Raw genomic sequence first — 26,168 nt, forward strand, 5'->3', positions numbered from 1 at the left:
TAGAAACACACACTCATATATAAACATGAAAGTTACTCTGGGCTTTTGTCAAAAAAGCTTGAAAAATATACCATCTCAGTACATCATTCCACCTACTTTATTATGATAAAGTCTCTTAAGAGTCCAGCTCTATCAAAACTGGTACATAAAACAACAAATATCCTTTTCCTAGTGCAGACTTACAGGTCTTTCTTCCAGAAATTTCTTTAATCCTGCCTACCTCAGCAATTAAAAAAAAAAAAAAAAAGTGAGCCCAAGCTTGTTACCACCTGCAAGAGGGTAAGAAAATCACTTCTTTGCTAGGAAACAGTGTATCAGAATCACTTCCTAGTTCTCAGTTGCACAAACCAAGAGTCATGTTGGAATCCAGCTGTTTGCAAAAGGATTTGGTAAGTGTTATGGATGTAATCTGAGAGGAGTTAATATCCATCTCTAGAATGCTGACCACAAAATCTGACCTGTGAGGCGTCTTCTCTGCCTTCCTTCTGAGCAGAGTTTTTTCCAATTCATCAAAGGATTCCTTATGAATCAGTGTATATGACTCCCCAAGACTCTAAGAATGTAATAGAGTCAGCAGTATCATTTAGCTTGAGCCAGTAATGATTTCCCAAAGGTCTAGCTGCAGGTTTATCCCAGTTCCCCAATAAAACAAAAATGACTTCAATGCATTCAGTGTGCTAAGCACACAGGAACATCCTGGTTGGGTTATTTATGCAAACAACAAAAAAAATCCACTTTCTCAAAATGGCTGCAGTTATCCTTAAATTAATTTCTTTTTATTATGACTTGTTCTAATATATGGTGTGTTACCCTGAAGAAGGGCCACCATTGCTAGGGTACAACTAGTTGACTAACACTTCCATTTTTTAACTATAAAATCTTTTAGGTAGAAATTTCTGTTTAAAATTGCAAAGCCCTTTTAGAGATTTTTGACCAATGTGCTCTCGTTTGGAACAAGGAAATGAACATGCACACACACAAATGAAAATGGACCTCACTGGACTACCAACTGGTAAAGGTTGGTTTCTACACCCTCTTCCCTTGCTCCAGTGAATTTCGAAGCTTGCTTGCATCGTCCTGGAGGAAACTGCAATTCATACTTACTCTCTAGCCCCATATTAAGTAGTCAACCTCATAGCTTGCCAGCAAGGAGTGGACTGTTTATTTTATCATTGAAACATATTATCTCATTCCCTATCTCAGCAAACTGTCTCTGAATGGGTTGGCTGAAAAATGGTATGGCAGTAGGTCTAGACTAGAGAATCACCTACTCTATTCTGATGGCAAACAAAACAAAACAAAACAAAACTCCCAAAACCACTTTAAAATGTAGTGGCTGAAAAATATATTTGTATAACACAAATCTTGAAAAATCTACATTTCCTCAGATAATATGGATAATAAAATATTTTTTATTTTTATTTTTTAAGGATTTTATTTATTTGAGAGAGAGGGTGAGCAAGAGAGAGCACAAGCAAGGGGGAGCAGCAGAGGCAGAAGTAGAAGCAGGCTCCCAGCCGAGCAGGGAGCCTGTTGCAAGGCTCCATCCCAGGACCCTGGGATCATGACCTGAGCTGAAAGTAGATGCTTAACTGACTAAGCCATCCAGGTGCCCCCAAAAAATATTTTTTAAAAAGGGATTTCAACATCTGAGGATTATTGGTGATAGGTGAGATGTGGTACATATGCCAAAAGGTTGTCTTGAAACTGCATCCCTCAGTGATGGTGGTGGTGATCTTACTTAGTAATGAGGTTTTTGATAATTTAGTAGTTGGTGGTCTTTCTAAGAATGGAAGACAAATTCCTTATGCAATACTATTTCCATGATGGGACAGAGGTGAATCCCCCACTCCAAAAGATTCATACTATGGTGCTAGCAAATATGAGTTCTTCTGATCGTCAGTAATGCATGTATATAACAAATATTTAGGAATTCTGTTGTAAATAATGAATTTGTTTTTCTACACAATATAATTGGGTATAACATTTGTAAAATGCCATCATTAGTGGTTTTAGGATTGTAAATCTCATCTTCATTGCCAGAACTGGCAAAACGAACATATACAATAGCCTCTAGGCACACTTTGTAAGCATCTGTTAGAGTAATTTGCAGTTTTATTGGTGAATTCATAGTTCCCTGACATAGCTCTTTACAAATAATACTGGAGCAATTCTTATGTGAAGCTAAAGTCACCTTTCTTATGAAGGCATTCTCTTTTCTACAATGAATTCTAAATAATGAATTTGTCTTGTTTTAAAAAATTTCTGTTTTCAAATTCTGTAACTTTCTGAGCCTTTTTATTAGGTTGAGTTTTGCAGCCTTTTTCCAATAAATATTCAGTTAAATATCTAGATAGCAATTTTTAAATAATTGCGAAAGAACATCAAAATGTCAACCAAACATAATAGAAATCTAATCTTTTTTTTTTCTAATCTCTTTTAAAATAACTTAATAGTAAGAAAGATTAAATGAGGCAAATACCAGGCAACACTTACTATCAATACTTAATTATTAAAGGGATATGCACAGATTCTACCCACTATAAAAATAATACTCAGCAAATTAAATTAACTCTCTTTGCCTCTCTTATCTTTCTGCAGGGCCTCTCTGTTTCCACTAAACCCTTCAGGGGACTTTATTTGGGCTTTAAAGATTAAACAAGAAAGAGTCGGATTAACTCTTTAAAATGGAAGTGAGATTATGCCATTTCTCTGCTCTAAACATTCCACTGGTTCCTGGCATACTTGCACTAACAGCCCAAGTCCCCGCTATTCACCATGAAGCCCTCCCTATAAGCCCTTCTCCTTTATTTCCCACCAGCTTTGCTTCTCCTCTGGCTGTCACTTCTGCCAAATTCGCCCTCCCCTCAGGCCTTCTGGTTACTGCCCCCTTAACTCTGAACACTCTACCCCACCTGGTGTATGGTGCGACAAGACTTGCTCCCACGCTTGCTGCAGGTCTCTGCTAGACACCTTAGGGAGAGCTTTCTCCACCACCCCACCCCCCTAAGCAAGCCCACCTTGCTTAGTTTTCCTATGGTGTCACTATATATTACATATAAATATATATAACATGTTTTTAGGATGTTATTATATATGTGTGTGTGTACATAATTATATACACTCTGTGTAATTATTTGCTTATTGTTTACTTCTCTCCCTTAAGTGTATACCCCATAAGGACAGAGACTTCGTTTTGTTCACTGCTGGTCCTCAAGACCAAAAAGTACCTGGTATATAATAGCAGCTCCTTAACTATTTGTTGGATGAGTGAATGAACTTTCTTTTCATCCCACTGGTACATACCTCTCACCATGGCTTCTCACACTGTTTACCAGATATTTAATGATACTCACATCCTTTTATTTTTATTACATTATTGTTGTTATTATTTTTTAAGTGGTGCTCCACACCTAGAGTGGAGCCCATTGTGGGGCTTGAACTCATGACCCTGAGATCAAGACTGAGCTGAGATCAAAGAGTCGGACCCTTAACTGATTGAGCCACCCAGGCGCCCCTAACTCAAATCCTTTTATACATCATCCTCATTTCATAACATCTCGTTGTCCCCCAACCCTGATGGAACAGAATGCAAGCAACAGAAGGGGAGGGTCAGTGAACCTGTCTGTAGCCACTGAGAGTATCCTTGTAATTGACTAAAAAGATATAATAGAAATGTGAATGCTCATTGTTGTTGTTTTGGTAGAACTCCTGAAAATCTCCTCCAGAGCAGCTATCATGTTATTAATAATGCCTAAATGAATGACATTTATGAGGCCAGCAGTGTGATGCAATCCTCCAGTGAAGTGTTCCCTAAAACACTATTTCCACGGCCAAGTTAAATAAGATAGTGTGCAGTTCTGCTCCAACAGTGGGTGCCCTAAGGTAAATTTAATTCATTAATCTTCCTTGTAAGGTTCAAAATAAGTAACCATCCTGAAGCTCTAACTGGTCCTCAAGTGAGCTGAGTAAGTACCCAAACCAAAATATATATTTAAATGAATGTGGTCATATACGAATTTCACATGAGGGCTTCACAGCTCTTTGTTAGTAACTTGCAGGATATTTAACAGAATATTTTAGAAATGACTCTGCCGATATTTGTTCATTGTAACACATGACGTTTAGGAGCCTTCAACAAGACTCATCTTGGGTGTGACCATAATTATTAGAGTATAACTTAAAGCACGGTGAACCTTCTCTCTGCTCCTTAACACCTTACTCCCTCTAATAAATTAGTTTTCTCTCTTTATAAAAGTGTTCCATGGTGATGATAGAAAATGAGAAGAACAGAGACAAGTGGAAAAAAAATAAAAAGGAACACAACCACAGATCCATCACCACTCAAAGACAACTGCTATGAACATTTTGGTGAACTTTCATTTTTATTCCTTTTTCATGTCCAAATGCCTTTTTTAAAAAAAACATTAATTACTATGAAAGGCATGTAATTCAAGGCAAGTCTTAGTATGACACCAGTGATGATATTTTTAAAATACCACATTTTCGAGTGATAAAAGTAACAGTTGGGAGATAGACCGGAGTGCTTTAAAAATTAACATTTTTCATAAAAATGAAAACCAATTTGGCCAAAAATAGTGTCAAAAATAAGTTTCACATACCGAAAGCATGCCTACATGTTAAAAGCATTTGCAAGAGTACACATTTTTTTTTTTTTCTGAGTAAAATTTTCCCCTGCTATTCTTTTGGCATGTACCTACACAGTACATACAAAATTAGTGAGCAAGAAAATAATTGGTATGAGTCATTTTGCCTGAAAGACAAAATACTTACCTAAAATCCATATAACCAATTAATTCCTGCTGCCATCCTCTAGCAAAAACTGACAGCCAGAGTTTGGACTTAATCTTTTTCTGTAAATCATTCTCCCTTTGGGCTGTCTGACTCCCTAAATTATTCTGTTTCCCCAGCCTTTTTCTCATTTCTATAATACAGCTGATTTCCCAGATAACCTCACCACTGCCTTTCCCGGGACCCACCCATTCATGAATCTTTCAAACCAAAGTCCCTGAGCCTAATTCCATTCAAGTTAAAAGAGAAGCAACCGAATGAGTGACTCATTCCTGGATACTTTAGGCAGGAATTAGATTCTGCAGATGGATGAGTCATTTTGACTGGAAAGCCTGGATGGGAAAAAGTACCCAAGGGTGCGTGTAACAGAGGATGGGGAAATCGTGAAGGTAGTAGGTGCCAATAAACACAAGGTATTGAAACAGTATGCCTTACTTAGTCTGAGGTGCTTTTGATAACCTAAGATGGGTTCTACTTCCAAACAGCACTTACAAGCTTTTTTTCCCTTACATTTTCAACTCTTCTAGCTTAAAATATTTCCATTCATATTTGTTGCTTTTAGGTAAAAGTCTAACATTTTTGCTGGGGTTGCATTTTAATGTGGTTCTGCGGAAGCTGATCTCCTTGTCCAAAGCTCCACATCCTTATGACAGAAACTTCCAGAAAGATCTGGTGTCAGGCATTCAGCACCAGAATATACAAGATAATCTCTCCTTGTTCAAAATGAAGGGAGCTTGTTGATGTTTTCTGATTATAAAAATAATATATGTTTATTGTAAAACAGAAGTACATAAAATACAAGTAAAAATCACTTGAAATCCTAAGTAGACAGAAACAGCAATTAATATTTCTACATTTATCCTTCCTGAGTTTTATATACTGTGGGATCATACCATTCAAGGGGATTTGTAACCTGCTTTATATTCTCATGAACTGTACAAAACAGTCACTTCACTGGCTTCCAGCTGAGGTTGCTCCCTGAAGAAAGGTGGCTGAGAATCACTGCTTTGTCTATTACTTTTAGTAGTGCACTTAATTTACAGATTATTCATTAAGGTTCTAAGTCATATGTGTAAACAACAGATTCTAAAAAAGTGATTTTAACACACACTTCACTTTCTTTAATTTATAGAAGTTATAAAAGTAATGCAAATTAATGGTAAAAACAATAGAACAAAGGATAAAAACTGAAAAATAAACGAATACCTCTCCCTTAATATCCCTCTCCACCCAACCCCAGTCCTTTTCACTCCTTGGTGGTAGTCACTGTTTACAGTCTATTGGTTGAGAAATTATCAATGCACATGCAAGCATATTATGTGCACATAAATGCATCACTTCTTTTTTTCTTTTTTAAAAACATAAATGGGATCATGTTATACCTGCTTTATGTAACCAGTTTCTTTTTCTGTTTGTTTTTTTCAATCTAACATTATCTCTTGAACATCTTTTTAAATAAAATTCCTACAGATTTCCTTCATTCTTTTTTTAGATCCCTTCATCCTTTTTTTTTAATGGCTGTGAAGTTTTCCATGCAATGTCCCATGGCTCATTTCATCCACTCCCTACCTATGGACATTGAATCTGTTTCAAATCTCTATGCTGCAAAGCACATCTCTGTCTGTATACCTTACATCTTGTCCATATACTGTAGTGTTACTTATTCAAGTCTATTTGTTGATTAAATTCCTAGAATGCGACATCAGGTTCCAAGCTCACAAAGTAACATGGACCATCATATTTCTCTGAAACTGTGAGAACGCATTTCTTATTTACGTGTTTAATAGAGTTTTCAATGAAGTCTTGCCTTCTGTGAGCCCCACAATGGCTCACAGTAGAAAAAAAGGGAACCAAAGGTTTGAGATGAGATAGGATGCAGAGGCACTGAGAGAGGAGGGAGCTGAGGGCAAGAATGGCTGTGCATGTGAGTTCATTCCAGCTCTGGGAAGGCCAACTCCATGGTCTTTCGAAGAGGCGAAGAGGCGAAGAGGCGAGGAGAGGGTTGTAAGACCAGAGAGCTCTGCAGCCTGAGAGCTGTAGAAAACAGCTTCTCTCTTCATGTGTAAGAAGCAATGGAAGAAGTGTCAGAAGATTTGTGGAACGTGTTTCCCAGCAAGAGGAAAAAGCCATGTATAATTTTTTAATGATTTGAAATGGGGGGAGGGGAGATGTTTTCATTTCCAGGGAGATTCAGGCCTGAATTCAAATCTGTCTCACACAAAATTTCTCTTTAGTATTTATGAGAGACTCCTATGTGAACTCTTGCCCTATTTGGATCAAAATATAACACTGTCCTTAAATTAAAATAATTTATATTAAAAGAGAAACTCGTTTGATAAAGCAGCTGGCTCGCAGATGGGAAAAACATTCTGTATGAAATAATTCCGGGCTTTTTAATATGAGATTAATGACATAGGGGATTTTATGCCTGGTAAGTTTATTATTACAGGTGAAAATCAGTGTAATAATAACAGTAATTCAGCTACTGGCCTTTCACATCAAACCATCTAAACTCTTCTTGTACTTCCATTTCCACTCTCAGACTTCAAAAATGCTGCCCTATAGTTTCTTTGGTGGTTGAAAGTTAGATCTATATCTAAGGTGAAAAAAAAAATGAATGCAACAGCACAGAAATCTTTCTCTTGTCAAGCTAAACCATTTAATTCTAAAAAAGAGAGTTACATCATGGTAGTGTGCTACTCACATTAGATAGAGAGACCAACTATATTTGGAAAGGGTTTTACTGCACATCTTATATTTATAAAGGGATCCATTTTTATCTGTAGTCAAAACCAGATCTGTGTTATAATCAAAGCCTTATCAGACCTCTCCTTCGAACATTTAATACTAGTTCTTACAAACAACATGGTTTTTCAACAATATGTTTTTGTCCTATGATTTGATGGGCAACTATATTAGGTGCTAGCTTCTGGGAGATAGAATGATTAACAAGACTGTTTATGCCCATCAAAGAGCTTGCAGTTAATCAAGAAGGTGATGAGTAAACAGGGAATTCTGAATATCCAAGGATATCAAAGAAAGTGGTGGCTAATCCAGTTTTGGAGTGGCAGGGAATGATTTCCAAAGAAAACAGACTCTTAAAAAAAAAAAATCCAAAAAACCCAAACCAACAGGTAGTGTCCAGGAGAGTGTGTGTGCAAAAGTTAGGCTTTATCCAGAGGGGAACGGAAGCCAACAGGGCTGGAGTGACATGATGAGATCCACTTTCTAGAAAGAGCATGACTGCAGAATGGAGAGAAGGGACTGGTGGGGGTGACCCTAGACAAAGCAAGATCAATCAGAGGCTGCTGTAATCCAGAGGACCAATGCTGGAGACTTGAATGAAGTTATTGGTGGTTGGGACTGAAAGAGAAGAATGCATTTAGGAGAGAGCTGTGGGGGAGAATCCACTCTGGGGGAAAAGTAACTGAGCAGAAGTGGAAGGAGAGGAAGAGGTAATCATGAGAGACAGGCCGCTAATACATCATCATCAATGATGGCTGTAACCGCTTCAATGCCTGCCTTCCAGCTGCCAGCACCTGCATATGTTTCCAAGGGCTCCTCTGGCCCCTGAAGCCTGCTCTGTCCTCCTGTGTAGGAGGCCAGAGTACTGGGGAGTTGACTCTTGAGAGTAGGTTTGACTGATGGATGACTGACCACATAAATATCCTGGCTCTCTGACCTCCCGGGGAGGAAAGCTGAGGTGGGCACCCTCCAGTGCTTCCCAGAAGTAAACTCTAGTTGTCCATAGAAGGTGACCCGTGCGATGACATTCCCTTTACTAACTGCCTTCCTTTCGTTGGCTCTCTTCCCTATTCCTCTCCCAGTGCTTCCTGTATCACTTGCTAGAAAACAACATGCACTTGAATCTTTGTCTCAGGATCTGCTTCTAAGGAAACCCAAACACATGGTGTCCAACCTTCAGGTTTGTGTCATGGTGGGTGACGATGATGATGCTATCCACCAAGAAAGAAAACGCAGGATAGAGAGGAGGGCTTTAATCAATTAACAAACCAATAAACTGATTAATTATTTTTGGAAGGGTCAGGGGAAATGTTATGCTTAGTCTGGGACCCGTTGAGTTGGAAGAGCGTGAGGGACTTCTGCACGGGATATCGCAATTGAACTCTAGCAGATGGTACAGGGAACCAAATATCATTAAGCAAATTCAACTGCCCATACTTTTGTGCCTCTAGTTGACTTTTCTTTTCTGGATGATACGTGGACAACAGAAATGATAAGTACTGGAAATGGAAAGATGCTTCATGAGGGGGAACTGCCAAAAAATGAAGCCCGACTGTCATTCCTGTAACGACATCAAGAAAGGGTTGGGGTGTGATGTGGGGGTGTCCTTCTTATCACGGAGAAGCACTCATTTGGCCTACATATGGAATACAGAATGGCTTTGTTTCAGTGAAAATACGTGGTCTAGTTTGCACTGACTGTTTTTTCTACCGGGGTTACTGGAGGGCAGCGGCTGCGCTGCAAAGAAATAAACACAAAGTAGAAATTGTATGAAATGAGAATATGTATTTTTGATATAGCAAAGGGATGGAAGAACATATTGTAGATACAGAAAAGACCTTGCAGATTGAATTAGCCGGTCCCAAACGGAAGCCAGAGGTTACTACATTCCAATTTTTAAACAAATACTCTTCATCATCCATTACACATTCTTGAGAATTTGGCCTTTTATTCATTCTTGAGGCACCTCAATAGTCTTTGCAAAGTAAAAATCATGGCTACAAGGCACAGCTGAGGCCTTATAAATGGTGTGCAGAAAATTTTATGTGAGCACATACGCATCTGCTGTGCTCGCAGGAACACACTCGGCCAGGGCCAAAGTGGCCACGGCCCCCAGGGCTTTTGGCTGTTACATTCCCCACAAAGAACAAACATGAAAGTGTTGATGATTATCTTCAGTACCAAGTGATTCAACCCCTGTGCCATGTGGGCAGAGATAAAGAGGCTTAGGCAAACAACCACAGTTGTTTTTCTTTTTCCCCCTGTCTTCGTAGCTCTCGATAGATAGCTCAAGTGAGGCATCCAAACTGGGTACAAATTTCTCCTTGGCAAAGCTTACCACCCTTAAAAACCGTGGGCCTACACTTTAGTGTGTGAACCCCACAAATGCTGGTCTGCAGAGACCCCATTAGTTGTAGTTTTGAGAAGGGCTAACTGTGATACAAAGTTGACAGTGCCTGATGCAAACACTTTTCTCTACAAGGAGTTTTGAATGGAGTCCATAGCTCTCTTTTGAAATTTGCCCACGTTCTAAGACCAAACGAGGCTGGTGAGGGACAGACGAGGCTAGTTGTGAGCACATCTCTTTTAGCCTCAAATAGCATTATCTGGATCAGGAAGATCCATCACAATGAAAACTTCCCCCCTCTGGTAAACAGTTGGACAGACTACAGCTCATCTACTGCAAGTACATCAAAGAAGTGCTATAAACCGTACAGAATAGCTTTACAATTTGAAACACAACAGGAATCAGATCTATCAGCCTCCACGTCATTTAGTTCAGGGCAATAAGTTCGTGCTACAAATGGAAATGTTCCTGCAGACTAAAAGGTGGATAATTGAAAGGATGCTGTCCTCATCATCATTGTCGTAGTCTCTGAAGTGAAAGTGCACTCAGATTGATGGCTTGGAGGTGACCGCTTGGCATGGAGACCCACCTATTTGTGAATAAGCCAATTAGCCCTAACAAATGCAGAAGTACTGTCAGAGCACACAGCTTGGTGAATTTTCACAAAATTACATATGCATGCAATCAGCAGCCAGAGAGAGAAACAGAACATCCTAGCTTCCTAGAAACCCTTCTTGTGTTCTTGTGCCCCTTCCCAGCCACTACCACCCCCAGGACTGAAGTACTTCTGGTGACCGTGCCTCCCCCAATTCTTAGTGGGAGGGGTGGAATTTCAGGGACAGAGACTCCTGTTTTTCTTCGGTCCCGACATTCTAGTTTGGGCCCTACAAAGAAAATAAAGGCACCTGGGCTGAAGTTCCAGATGGCAGAGTTTTTGAAAAAGAAGGGATATGGAAGAAGCTTGGAGGCCTTCTACTCTCTTTCTCCTGGAAACTGGACTAGAATTACACCTGGGTTCTCCTGATTCCCAGTCTAGAACTTTTCCTTCCACACTGCTGACCAGATCCCCACTACCTTCAGCGCTACGTGTTTGATTTAATCAGGAGGGTTTTTACAGTTTCCTGAAACTATTTCTATGGCTCAGGTGCTCTTAAAAATTACTGAAAACAAACAATAACTCTTTCTTTAGTTTTTGTAACTGAAAGAAACATTTTAAGGGACTATGATGACCAGATATCTCAGTATTAAAGGAAGATAGAAAAGAGAGAAATGGAAGGGAAGAGGACAAAATTAGAATTACATGGATAAACAGTATATTCTTATCTTAACTTCTTTGAAATATCTTGTTAAAAGGACTACTTTTTACTCCTGGTGAAAAGAGGGCAATCCACCAGTGATACTTCAAATGCCAAGTGTGGGTATGTGTGAGCAAACACTGTAGAGACATGTTCCTTTTGCTCACTGACAGACACCTCACCTGACTTAGGTGGCATGGTGGGCAGGAAGAGAATGTATCGTGCAGTTCTGGGTTGGAATTCCAGTGCTGCCACTCCCCAGTGGCAAGACTTTGTACAAGCTATTAAATCTCTCTGCAAAAGGTTCAAACTTCCAGTTATAAGACAAATAAGTCATGGGGATGTTACGTATGGCACGGTGACTATAGTTAACGATACCGTATTGTTGGTTTTTTTAAAAGATTTTATTTAGCGATACTGTATTGTTGATTTTTAAGTTGCTATGAGAGTGGATCTTAAAAGTTCTCATCATGAGAAAAAAATTTGTAACTATGTATGGTGATGGATGTTACCTAAACTTACACTGTGGTAATCATTTTACAATATATATATCAAATCATTATGTTGTATACCAAAACCAGAATCTTATATGTCAATCATATCTCAATAAAACTGGGAAAAAAAAAGTTATTATATCTCCCTGAACCTCCAGTTAGTCATTGAGATTCCCATGTCTCAATGAGTTGTTTTCAGAATTAAATGCGATGACATATGTCCTGTGCCCTAATAACTCATGTGACCCTTGAACAACACAGAGGTGTTAGGGGTGCCGACCCCATGGAGTCAAAAACCTGTATATAAGTTCTGACTCCCCCAAAATGGAAGTACTAGTATCATACTGTTGACCGGTAGCCTTACCAGTAATACACAGAGTCAGTTAACACATATTCTGTATGTTGTATGTACCCTATACTGTATTCTTACAATAAAGTCAGCTAGAGAAAAGAAAATGTTATTAAGGAAATCATAAGGAAGAGAAAAATACATTTACAGTTACCATACTGTATTTATGGACAAAAAAAAAAAAAAGGCTGCATAGAGGTGGACCTGGGCAGTTCAAACTTGTGTTGTTCAAGGATCAATCATATTAACTTCCTTCTCTGTACACAAGGAATTGGTACAGTCAAAACGGGACTTAAGCTACAAAATGATACACGCCAACAACACTCAACATTCGATTGTTTATCTGTGACTTGCCCTGAATTTAAAAAGAATCTGCTGTGTTTGAAAAAGGATTAAAGAAAACACTTTGCTGTAATGCAGGACAGTTCTGTCTGTCTGTCTGTCTGTCTTTCTCTGAGCTGGTAAGTGTTAACCTGAAGGAAGGTAACCTGCACCTCTTCTAAGCCAGCAGTCTGAAGGCGGCTCTCCCTGTCTGGCCAGTGGCAGGACAGGCTGACATCAGCCCCGGTGGCACTCAATGCAAGGCTGGCTTTCCTAGGCCTCAGCCAAGTGTATGAGGTGCTACCACTTGTATTAGATTGACGGGCAGAAAGGAGGGTGGAAAATCAATCGAGATTTGGCCTGGTGACAAGGCCAGCCGCTCCAAACCAAACCGGTCTTTTTAACTTTATCAGCCAATCCCGATCGGCAGGGCAAGTCCTGCAAGGGACTAAACCTTCCCGGTTCTTTACGGCTTGTTTCTGTGTCATAAACAACAACGACCACCACCACCACCCCCACCACCCAAAGTGGTGTTTTCTTTTTAAGGGGCGCTGGCAGATCATGAGGGTGGGGGTTTAGAAATGTAATTGTCTGTACATCGCGCATTGTCCGGCTCTGAGCTCCATCTGAACTATCAACCAGAAGCATCAGTGGCTCCGGGCTCCGCGAGAGAATTCCGCGCAGACCCACATTTCCCTTCACACTCGCTCTGCTTCTGTTTTTGTTTTTTGGCTTAATACAGAGCAAACATACTGTGCCTTCAGAATCATAATAAAACGGAATCGAAGCTCCACATTGTCTGAAAGCGATGGGGCTGAGACAGAAGTGCTTCTCCTGAGAGCCTCTGCTTCTGGAAGGCCGCCGGGCAAGCGGGGAGTGGCTGCGGGGGGGGGGGGGGGGGGCAGTAATCTGCTCCCGACACGGGGCAGCCGCGCACCCAGAGAGCACCTGCCTGGCCGCCTGGCCGCGCCGTCTTTCCTCTACGAATGTAAACCTTCTACAAAGTGAGACAACTGCAATTTAGACAAAATACGTTAGACGATACGCTGCCTGGAATTTCTATCTCCTCCCTAATAGGAAAGCTCCGCTGTTTCTCTTGTAAAATCACCATCGGCATCACAACACCCAGGGCGCACCCAGTCATCTATTCGTGGCTTTAAGGATATCTGGTGCCCACATCCCTCCAGCAGAAGGTGACAGCAGCTTTTAACTCATTTTATTAAGGACTCTGGGTGTTACCTCTGTCTAAGGCATTCACAGCAAGTAAAAATGTTAGGTCTTGGCACGTGAATAATCTCTGGTTCTCAGGAAAGTCAGTCTAGAAATAGTGGCACCAACGAAGGCCAGGACACCGTGAAGCTCTTGTGTTTATTCTGTTTCTCTGGGATGGTGGCAGCTGTGTGTCTCAGATACCATCTGCCGGAGGCAAATGCCTAGTTAACTGTGCTATTCTCGATTTCTTCACAGACCATGGTCCTACCCACCTCTCCCCACTTTGCTACCCCCCACACTGCTTGCCTCGTTCTCCATGGGCCTGAGGCATGATCGCAACACGCTGGATGGATGCCTCTGGTCTGGAGCTGTGGGGCCTACGGGGTGCTCTGTGGCATACCTCCTCTGCTCCAGGGTCCGACTCCATAGGTATTTGGAAGAGAGCTACATCCTATTGACTGGAGGTTCATAAATACATACCAATACATATTGCTGAATTAATGCTATGGGTCCTCAGCATTTGCAAAGGACTTCTTAGATTGGAACGAGGCATGTTAGACCTCATTGATTATGGTGTCTCCTAACTGGGAATCTGAGACCATTCTTTGGGACGATATTTATCTTTGCATTCTCTCTCTCAAAGGAAGAAGTTTGTTAAGTAAATAAAGAATAGAAATAATATTTTAATGGTAATGGTTAAACTGTTGAAGATTTTGAAGGACTGTGAGGCTTTTATTTACACACTAACAACAAGTTATTTTCAGCCTGGTCACTGCCTGTCTCCTTCCTGGTTTCCCCAATTCTGTACAGAAACTATTGCTCCCTAATTCCACCTGCCTAGGATAAAGCTAACTAGTCTCCCAAACCAGTGAGCTAGCCCTTCGTCTGCCTCTCCTACCCACCTCTTCCTTTTCTCCTTAACCCAGGCCCTTGTTAATAATGCCGCCTTAGTGAGAGAACATCCCCATTGGACGCTTCCTGCCAGGCGTATCTTCAATAACTTAGCAATCTGCTGCTCACTAAGTCTTCCAAAATGTTCTATAAGAATCCACGACTCTTATACCTTTGAACCTTCAGTTCTTCAGCTGTAGCTTTAATTTCTTTGCTTCCAGCACTGCACTTAGCAGAGCCCTGGAATAACTGTAGGTCCACAGTATCTACCTGAGACTCCTGGGCTCTGGTGTATTTGGGGATTCAAACTTTTTCTTATTTCAGAATGCTAATATGGTGCCTAAGACATATTTTATGTTAACACCCCAGTGGGCCTTTATAATCAAGCATATTGATATTTCTGTAGCAAAATGTATGAATGTCACCCTTGGCAGTACATAGTCTATAAATAGCCTCCCATTAGGTTTTGCCACCAAGTAACTTATTTAAAAAATTGTGGCTGGAAGAGCTTTTTGGATTTCAGAATTGAGGATAAGAGACTGGGAAGCTCCAGTAGGAATACAGTGGCCATTTACTGCTACCCAGACTTGAAAGAGATGTTTTCTTGAAAAGCCTCCGGACTGCAAGCTCTTGTTAATTCAGATTGGTCTTCCCCACAATTAGTCCACGTTATTGAGGCTTTCCTTACAAAACATGTGTTCAGATTATGAGAACTTTGTGACTACAAGGTTGTCCTTATCATTTTAAACCTTTTCTAATTTTGATTCCATTTCTAGAGCATTTTCTCACCTTGTTTATTTTTTTAAAAGTCCCTTTTTAGATGTCTACTTTAGCAAAATGTAAATATAGTTACTTTGCTTTTCCTTTGCCTAAATGAAGGCTTTTTGAAGTATAGAGTGATTATCTCTCAAAACAGTGGATTTAAGTTTTAAAAATCCCAGTTATGCTGACTTACCACCCAAAATAAAAGTTAACTTTTTAAGTGGGAGTTTATCTAATTTGCAATATGTCTATCAAGCAAACCACAGAAACCCCCTCTCTACACAAACACACTGATACCACTCTTTGAGGCTGAGTTGTAACTTGACCAATAAACCCTTCTTTAAAATATAGCCAAGCCAAACATTAAGCCAGCAATGCGGGGTTTGTATATACATCATGGGATGCTGGCTGTATGGGTCACAGCACTCTGACAGGCAGGTCCTAGGCAGTTATTTTGACATTAGAAAGTCACAATCCATCAACTTAACAGCAGGGTGATAATTTGGGGACCAGGGAGATGGCTATTCAAAATGACACTGTGGGAAGTAAACAGTAGTTCAAATAGCCTCAAATGTTTGAGAATGAAGACATCAACTAAGTAAAATTTCTCTCCACCTCAAGAACCAGATATTATGTAATTAATGTGTTTTTGTGTAAGCATGTTATTTATGGTGTTAAAATTAAAAAGTCCTGCAAAGCTAAAAAGCATGGACTCTTTGGGGATGAGAAGAAATGGATCTGTCATTAGAAGAATAAAGGGTGACAAAGAGTTGCCTTCCCCCCACTGTTTGTCACAAACTACTTCCAGTGACCTGTGATACCCCAAGCCAATATTTCATAAGATGCTACTTGGTTCTTTCTGAATTGCAAAACACTCAGATCTCCAGCCATCTGTGACACCAGGCTCCTTGGGTGTGTGGAGGACACTTGGACTTTATTCTTGCAGGCATTCCTGGTCAACAGCCCTGCTGTGAGCTTCTCCTGAACACTCGTAGCTTTGGTCTCCCACACCATCCTGGACAAGTAAATGGGTGGAGAGGCCACAGGGAGCTTCTGAAATTCTCTCAATGGCTGGAACTAAGGTTACAACAACAGGAAGTTTCCTGGCTGTTGCACTGGTGTTAGGGGGTGGGGATGGGAGGCCAGTGAGGAAGATGGGATACAGTGAGGTTGGTCCTCAAATGTTCTCATCTCATAATAACTCTGAGAACACACACACAAGCCCTGAGGGTTGGCCACGCTGTTGATAACGGGACAGCAAACACATCTTGCCCTCTACTCTGGAAAGGAGAAATGCTAAAGGAAGAGTGGATAATACATTAATTATGTATTGATGCTGAGATTGCAAAAAGGAGCATTAGATGGATATATATGCAGATACTCTGATTAAGAAGAGAGGCGGAATCCAGGTGGCAAGATTATCTTAATGAGCTGTGCTGCTTCCATGGAAACCAAAGTGGTCTTTGTGGCCACTCACACCCCACTCGGGTCATGACCTTCCCTGCTGGCGATTAGTTCTCGCCACTGCCCTTCTATATCTTCCTGCCTGCCTGCCTGAAATACAAACAGCATGTAAAGCAAATTATTTGCAGGTTATACTTCACTCTTTCAAAGAAAAAGAAATTTGCTATATGAATGAAACATCAGCAGGTAAAGAACAATAAGCTCTGAAAGCAAAAATGAAGCACTTTATTACTGCCTACACTTTAATAAACTTTTGTGGCTGTTTAAATTGAGTTTCTCCTCTTTTTAAAAACCTAGCTTCATATGAATAACTTCCACATCTAAGCTGAAAGTATCTGAAAATTTACACATTTCAGAGGAGTAATTTTAAGCAACCAACAGCAGAAGCAAAGTCAATAATGTTTCCATACCTGGCGCTGATATTCTTCCGTGAAGCACAGATTCACTGGGCAGCAGGTCTTTTGAATTAGAGGTGAATGGTGATTGTCTAAATGTATCTTCTGAAAAGAAAGGGCTGGGGTGGGGGGAGGGGGTGAAGTTTAGTAAATTAAAGTTACTTACATTATCCAGAGCATCTGGCCCCAAATATATACATATATACACACTCATATATATATTTATATGCACCTACAAACACACACAAATGCAGGATAAGGTATTTCTTTAAAATGGAGTTTAGAGAATATAAGAAGATTGTGTTTAAAATGGAATAAGAGAAGAATCTATGACATCAGACAAGTGCCATCTGTATATTCTGCTGGTCGGTTTTAGACTTAAGGTGACTATATGAAATATCATCTTTGAAACATTGCTAAACCCACCGTCCAGACGGTTGAGCAGTAACTTTTACTCTTGTGCTATGGTGTCATGCAAGCGTGTTGTAGCCAAATGAAGACAACTGTCTGAATCAGACAGTTCTTGAGGTTCTTCCCAGAGAGGCGACAGATTTGCCCTGGCTCACCCACATTCTGTCACCGGAGCCCTCGGGACCAAGAGCATGCAACACAAAGGACAGAAGGCAGGCCAGAGTCCGGGGCCATCGCATTGACGGAGACAACTCACTGGTCCCCACGGAAACTGTGACTGCATCCTAGAAATGCCTTGGTTTGGAAGGAGTTAAGCCGTCTAACTGGGGAGACCTTGATTTCCCATGAAACTGAGGCTCTAACCCGAGTGATTCCTAAGTTCCATGAGTGACTCAGCAAGAACTAGAATCAGGGATGTCAGACACCCAGCCAGGGTTCTGCTCTACTACCACAGCAACCGTGAACACAAAGGTTTTGGACGTTTTGAACCAGAGGATGTCAACCCATTGGTAAGCATCCACTATCCATCCCTCTAAAGTAAACTGCAGATAAGTACCGCGATCACATGTGAGAATACTGCAGTTGTCAACTCCAGCCTGGAGAACAGAAAGCCCAATTCATTGGCAACAGAGCAAATTTACTGGAGGGATCTGGTACACAGGTGGTGGAGGGCCCATCGGGGCAGTAATGCAGCCCAGAGCCACGATGAATGGGAGGCAACCATCACAGAGGCTGGGGGAACAAGGAAAGGGGGTGAATGGAGCCCAAGGCTGGGGACACCTGCGGGAGCAGGAGCTGGAGACCTTCCCAGAAGCCGGAGAGAGGCAGCCCGCAGGGATCAGGGACAAGACAGCGGAGCAGGGGCAAGGAAAAGATTGCAGGGCACACAGACTAGGACTGCCATGACCGCTGTTGCTTTTCTAAACATGCTTCAAGGCTATGGTTACTGTCATTAAATATTGAAAGGAAATATTAAGATAAAATGGGAGACATATTTATTTAAAAAGACATAATTAACAATATGATTTTATGTGACTGTTAGGCTAGATTTAACACCTGCTTTTTACTTATATCTTAAATACAAAACCATTTAAATAGGTTTAGAGAGTGAAACGGCTATAGGCTAGTAGGTGATGGGAAATGGGGAAACATACTGTTTTATGTCAGACAGCTCATCACCTGCAAGTGATACAGCATCCTTGAGAGGACAAGGCAATGCAGTATGGTGGTTAACAGCATGCGCTCAAAGGTGGGCAGCTCTGAGTTCAAATTCCAGCTCTATCGCCTTTGGCTGTGTGACCTTACACATATGACCTAGCTTCTCTGAGCCTGTTTCTTGCCTGTGTAGTGGGATGATCACAGCATCCACAGCTCACAGAGAAGCTGTCAGGACTGAGTAAGACAGCCCATAGAATGTGCTTTCATAGTGCCTGGTAAACACGAAGTGCTCAATAAATGTGAGATACTTTTTATCCATACCTCTGTCTAACTCAAAGAGGAGCATAAATGAACCAACTTTTCCTTACAAGTTGACCGAAAGCGTGGAGTTTTCTTGTATAAAATGAAGAAAAAGTCACTCTGATTTTGAAGAGTTGTTTCTTTCTTTTTTTTTTTTTAGATTTTATTTATTTATTCATAGAGACCCACAGAGAAAGAGACACAGGCAGAGGGAGAAGCAGGCTCCACGCAGGGAGCCCGACGTGGGACTCGATCCCTGGTCTCCGGGATCACACCCCGGGCTGCAGGCGGCGCCAAACCGCTGTGTCACCCAGGCTGCCCTCGAAGAGTTGTTGACTTCTGGGTGACGAGGTTAATGTCCAACTCTTCCAAGTAAGAAAACTGTTTACAATCAAAGGACTTCTAGGGACGTAGAGACCATGGAGGATTGTGGGTCAAACCCAGAGTGTTAAGATTTCTGGGTTCCTACCTCATGAGCTCTGGAGCTTCCATACAAGAGGGCAGAGCTACCCTTGTATCTGAGTAGACAGTTCACAAGGAAAACACCAGGGGCTGGTCCCCAGGCACATGGTAAAGGTCAGGCAATGGGCCTCCATGTTACTGTGACTCTGGCTATTGAAAGCACCTAGAAATCTGAGAGTTCAGGAAAGCACACCAATTGTTTGGCCTGAAATGTGGAGATTCCCTCTGAGGGCATCAAGAATCCCAAGAGGGGTCCCCTAACAAGTATCTCCAAATATTACCCTTCTTGCCACAGAGAAACACGTGTAATTCCCTCATTCCCTTGGCTTGACAGTAGCCATCTAGTGAGTGCCCACTAGGTGCAAGGCCCTGGGAGCAAAGTGATCAGCAAAAGTGGCTGCGGTTGCAAATCTCAGGGAGACCTGTGTGGGTACAGGAGAGGGAAATGTTCGGAGACCACTGCTATGCAGGAGAGGGTATGGTGTTACAGTGGGGGTCTAGCCTGGCCAGGGAGGCCAGCTACGGCTTTCCTGCAGACACGGCAACCGAGCTGAGACCTGAACGGAGGGAAGGGTGGTCAGCGTCCAAGGGGGTGGGAAGTGTCCCCTGCAGAGCCAGAGAACTCAGCCAGGCTGCGCAGCTCGCAGAAGGTGCACTGAGGAGGGACATGAGGCCCCAAAGCCTCGGGCAGGCACGCTGCGTGCAGGGATCCTGACTTTGTCCCAGTAGCAGCAGAAAGCCCTGCTGTACTTCAAGAAAGTGGGGGACGCAATAAGATTTCAGTCCCAGGAAGTTCTGCCCGGGGGGCTTGCTGAAGACAAGACAGGGGACCAGAGTAGCAGCCCACGTGGGGCATCGTGACGCCGGTGGCCAAGGCGTCAAACCAGCAGTGACACAGGCAGATGGAATAACAGTTTAAGAGCTAGTGCAGGTAAGGACCATAGGTGCGTTTAAAATCAGCCCTCAGGTTTCCAGGTGAGCCGGGCCAAGGCTGCCGCACTGTATGCTGGGAATAGCCTCCTAGGTCTTGCTAAGTAGTGGAAGTGGGCTAGCTCTGCATCTTCACATCTTCTTTGCAACAGCGCAGGTTTCCACTGATGTGAGGAATGAAGCCCTATTATCACCAAGCCATTTATAAGAAATTGAGTCGAAAGGGAGAGAATCACTGAGGAAAACAACATTCCAAATAATTTTCTACCCCGGGTGCAGCTTTATCCTGCATAGAACAGAAGAGTCTTCTTCTGAGGGAGGGGGAGTCACACTGAATACTAAAGAGACACAAAAGGACAAGTAATGTTATGGGGCAAGGAATCAATAAAGAAACTTTCACAGGTCAAGGCAGCATAAGTCTAGTGTGAGGTCTTATCTAAAAAGAGACGCTAGAAGGTCAACGGAGAGCATCAGTCCCAGGCCACATGTGCAGCTGCAACACTGCATTCATTCATTCCGCGGAGTGCAGTGGTTTAGCACACAGTTTGGCATCAGAAAGATCTGAGTCGGGAACCCTGGGTGGCGCAGCGGTTTAGCACCTGCCTTTGGCCCAGGGCGCGATCCTGGAGACTTGGGATCGAATCCCATGTCGGGCTCCCGGTGCATGGAGCCTGCTTCTCCCTCTGCCTGTGTCTCTGCCTCTCTCTCTCTCTCTCTCTGTCTCTCTCTCTGTGTGACTATCATACATAAATAAAAATTAAAAAAAAAAAAAGAAAGATCTGAGTCTGAGTTCCAAACCATTTAATAGTTAAGTGCCTTCTGATCACATAAGCAACCTCTCCAGCATCAGTTTCATCACTGGAAAAAGCTTTTAAAATGCTTTCTTTCTAAGGGTGCTGCAGGGGTTAAGTATGGTATTTCACATTCAAGTCCTCAGTACATAGGACATGCTCAATAAAAAGTAGCAACTGATGCATATATTGCTACTATCTGGCACTGTCCTAAAATACTTTGTGTGCTTTAACTTCACTTAATCCTCACAAGGTCCTTTTACCAGCAGGTTGGCACTGAAGTCTGCACTCTTACCCACTAAGCTGCGCCACCTCTCCTGTGATCTCTTAATATCCAGGGAGCTCATGGACAGTACAGAACCACAGATCCTCCTTGGAATGGACAGAGCAAAAGGAAGGGAGAGGAAGGAGGGCTGAAGGGGGGATGGGAGCAACCATTTCAGGATGAGGGATCTCAGGTAACTAGAGGAGAAATTCCCCCCCCCCCTTTTTAAAAAGATTTTATTTATTTATTTATTTATTTATTTAATCATAAGAGACACAGAGAGAGAGGCAGAAACATAGGCAGAGGGAGAAGCAGGCTCTACGCGCAGGGACCCCGAAGTGTGACTCAATCCCAGGACTCCAGGATCATGACCTGAGCCGAAGGTAGGCACTCAACCGCTGAACCACCCAGGTATCCCTAAAGGAGAACTTTTTCAATGGAGAAATAGAGCAAGTGAAAATGATTTAGTCTTTATTTCCTCTAGAAGATATGCCCCAATTTTCTAAAACTTCTGCAACCCTGAGGCCTGTCAATTTGCAATCCTAAACATTCCCTACTGCCAGCACGCACTGCTTTTGAGGGCAAGCTCATCTCTGCTATTAAGCCTAAACAAAGAGGTTAGAGTAACGAGGCCATCAGGTGTTCAGAAGCCTCTATTTCAGCACAGATATGAAGCTCATGGTGGCAGTATGGCTACAGACACATTGTATATTAATCTTTCAGCCACCTAGATTGGCATCTATGTTTCAGGAAGAGGAGGAGAAAAACCCACACTTGGAGCATGCTTGCATAGTATGTGCTTGCTTAATGGGATTAGATCTCCAATGATGTTGGTCATCTTCAACTCTGCCCATGTTCTGAGGATGGAAGACATAGCATTTGCAATCTGGAGCCGAGCAATGCAATTTCCAGAATGCTGAGATCGTATTCTTTAAGCTTCTTTTCTTCTCCCATGCCTCATGCGTTGGTAAAGCACCGCCACCCCCAACCTGCTCTTGGCGGAGGCCCAGGTTTGCAGCGGACAAAGCCGGCACTGCGTTCATGCTGCAGTGATGGCAACGGTGGGAGAAGGTGGCAGAAGAGGGGAGCTCCGGGACGTGCCCAACACAGCATGAACTGGGTCGGCATCTCCCCAGGGAGGAGAACAATAAATGAAATACAGACTTTCTGATATGCTCAACTCTGAAGCACATTTGTACTATCCTTCAACTAGTCACTTAGACGGTTCCCAGCTCTTCCAGAAAAGCAGCCAGCTTGTGACTGCTGCATGGCTCTCACTTCCTGACTCCCAGCTGCCTGAATTTTAGTCATTTCACTATGAAAAAGCCTCTCCAACAGAAAGTGAACTAGAGAAGGGGAAAAGGGAAAAACTGACACAAAGTGATTTATTTCTGGTTAACATTTTTGCTGAAAAGTTGGTAAAGTAAGAGGTTGAAACTAATGGCCAGTAGGAAAAGGGATCATCATCTGTCCTCATATAACAAAATCCCCACCTGCCACGGCATATCCCCTTTGGGCCCAGACACAGACAGGCTACCTGAAAGACTTAGTTAATGAGTATAAATTTTCAGAAGCAGCATCTGGAAGCTACCAGTGTAGACTCCCCCATTACTTTTCTTGCCTTTTGCTACTTAGAAAAGACAAGATGTTTATTTATCCAAGTTTCTTTTCTGGATAAAAGTGAAATGAACACTGAAAGTGTATTTTCATTTGTCTCTTGTAGAAAACTGAAGAGTTAAAACTTGAGGGGGCATTGCTGTCACCGTGGCTGGACAGTTCCAGGCATCAGACAGCATGGACCAAAGGGTCAACAGCACGGGGCTGTGAGAAGGAAAGATTTACAATAAATAATAAAACAGTTTGTAAAAGATTATGGCTGTAAATAGTGATACATTTTGCTAAGTGCCGAGTTGTGGCACAAATATTTCCACCTTTAACATCTCAGTGCCAACAGGGAGCTGTGCTTCATGCAGAACAGAAGGCCCATCTACTTAAAAGCCACCCTCCCTGTGCACCAGCATTGAAACCAAACATTACAGGAATTCTCATGTTGATAACAATAGCAAAATAAAAAGGAAAAGAAGAAAGTGGATACAGTATATAAAAGAAAGTTGGAAAAGGTACTTTACTTTTTTTTTTTTAAAGATTTTATTTATTTATTTGAGAGAGAGAGCATACGAGTGGGGGGCAGGGCAGGGCAGATGGAGAAGGAGAAGCAGGGAGCCCATTGTGGGGCTCTATCCTGGGACCCCAGATCATGACCTGAGCCAAAGGCGGACACTTAATTGACTGAGCCACCCAGGCGCCCCAGGAAAAAGTACTTTAAATAACGACACAATTATTTCAAAGGAGCAACAGAGAAGAAATATTTTTTCCTCTTCTAAAAGACAATAATAACTCTTAGGGCTGCACTTGGGAATGACCAACAGAAAAGAAAGACTAAACACGGGAAAGAGACTGCTCTATAGTGAGTTTTTACTCAGAACCCAGAAGGATCTCTATACTTCAGGATAGAATGAAATTCTATTAATGTAAGAGTTGCAGACACATCATGCTGAAGGGATATTCTGACTTCATTTGCACATTTACAAATTTTTCTTTAATCAATTAAAAAAAGATGGTGTATTTTCAAGTAAAAGTACTTGATTATCTATTCAGCTATGTATCACACAACATAACAGGGCCTCAGGATTTTTTCCAAGAGCTGCGTAAAATATGTCCAAAAGAATCTGGGTTAATTTTTGTTTTGTTTTGTTTTTTTTAAAGGAAATCTTAAGAATAAATGATTTGACTCCGAGATTTCTGAGAAGTTATATATTGCAAAAGGAGAACCAAAAGGGCCATTCTGGAGTGGAAAAGTTCTGCGGGGGTCAGCATCTTCTCTCTTTAGCTGCTACCCACTCCCAGCAGACCCTGGCCCCTGGGCCACCTCTCCAGATGGCCTTGTTTACAGGGCTTGCCTCAATCTCCACTAAGCCTCAGCTATTAATTCACATCAGTACAATACTAGTTTTCTGTATTGATATATCCTGTTATTTTTTAAAGGACTGAAACTCCATATATTAATCTAAAACCACTGCACTGGGTTTTCAAAAACTCTGACCCCTAAATCACTTCGACCTGGAGACACACCCCAAGAGTGACACACCGCATTAACTTCTTGAAGTGAACAGGAAGCACTAGCCACAAAAGCAATCTTCCGTGCCTCCAGAAGCCTCCAGAAAAGATAGGCAAGAGACCTGGCTGACAAAAACAGAAGACGGTCCTTGCCAAAGAAAGGGTTGCTTTATTTTTTTTTTTTAAAGCTTTTCCCACATATCCAATAAAATAAAAAAGATGGGATTATTCGAAGATAAGGAATAGAGGAACTATTAGGATTAGCTATAACTCTCTTAACATTTCCTCAAGTACTTTAAGGTCAGAAGAAACGTTCAAAGAAGCTGGAGCAGCTTGCATGAAAATATGCCCACAACTAAACAACAAAACATCACTGCACTTTATTTTTCATATTTCATTGTTTATAAAAGATCAAGTAACATTATTTCATTTTCAACTTAATTGTCATGATTAACACCTGAATTTTAAGGAAGTGTTTTTTATCTCAAATATCACTGGCCTTAATTAATTCCTCTGCTAACAATTTATGAGATAATAGATGCTTAATCCATTTTTTATCTATTTACATATCTACTACATATTTTATAACATTTATACATGATTTTATTTGAAATACACAAAATGCTCAGTTCTACAGATCTCTGTAAAAGAATTTTAGTACTTTACAAAACCCTTGTCAGGTCATTTTGCTACAGTGTAGCAATCAGTCCATGTCATCTTAGACTATATGTGGTCCTCCCAACTTCCAACCTGGGCCCTCAATTTCATTTTGGATGAGACATTAGCTGCTGCTCCTGAAATGGGCCCAGATATTAACATTTTAGGTATAACAGTCAGTGCCAATTTTCTTATGAACATTCTAGCAGTCAGTCAAAAAGGGAATCATCTACAATGAAAGAAAACAGTTTTAATGATGTTCATGAACAGTGCCTTTCCCTTTGCAACACCACAGAAATAAGAACCTCCTATTCTTGAATGATTTAATGTATTTTTTTTAAGATTTTATTTATTCATGAGAGACACAAAGAGAGAAGCAGACACATAGGCAGAGGGAGAAGCAGGCTCCCTCCAAGATCACGACCTGAGCCAAAGGCAGATGCTCAACCGCTGAGCCACCCAGGCATCCCGATTTTAATGTATTTCTTTTAATAAAAGAATTCGAACATGGGGATGGGGAAGAGTGCTCAAGACTAAAAATGACTGTAAGCCTCTGACCCGAAGACAACTCTGACCATCCAAAATAGCAAATTCCCTACTCAAGCTTGAAAGGGACATGACAGAGACCTACAACCCCAGTGGGCAGGCCTAGAAACCCAGTCGTCAATCATGCTAGGTACACACATTTTCAAAGAAAGAAGGATGGTACTGAATAAAACGTGAATAAATTGCTATACATTGGCAGGCTTCAGCCAGGACATTTTATCTACAAATTGAGGCTGGCACTGCAGACTCAGTGGGTTTCTAAATGGGGCTTGTGGGCAGATGGAGAACCAAGGTCATTCTACACCAGATTTTCATCTTTAATTTTCAGAGTTGACAAGAAAGCTAAGATGTGTCTCCTCCTCCTAGTCCATTGATATAACTGTATACTTGCTGGTGCTGATCAAATAGAACTTTCTTGGCAATTAAAAACAATCAAATATGTTG

At 41.6% G+C, this 26,168-nt stretch overlaps 1 protein-coding gene across 7 annotated transcripts in view; it reads right to left on the reverse strand.

Moving 5' to 3' along the window:
* The window catches only part of ZNF827 (zinc finger protein 827), a 165,741-nt gene that overhangs the window by 38,134 nt on the left and 101,439 nt on the right, over window positions 1-26,168 (reverse strand). For all 7 annotated transcript variants that reach the window (XM_026018160.2, XM_026018163.2, XM_072724778.1 and 4 more), the window contains exon 8: window positions 17,103-17,206. In XM_026018160.2, the coding sequence (XP_025873945.1) occupies window positions 17,103-17,206 (104 nt within the window). The remainder of the gene's footprint in view (window positions 1-17,102; window positions 17,207-26,168) is intronic.

The sequence above is a fragment of the Vulpes vulpes genome, chromosome 10 (assembly GCF_048418805.1).
Source record: "Vulpes vulpes isolate BD-2025 chromosome 10, VulVul3, whole genome shotgun sequence".
NCBI lineage: Eukaryota > Metazoa > Chordata > Mammalia > Carnivora > Canidae > Vulpes > Vulpes vulpes.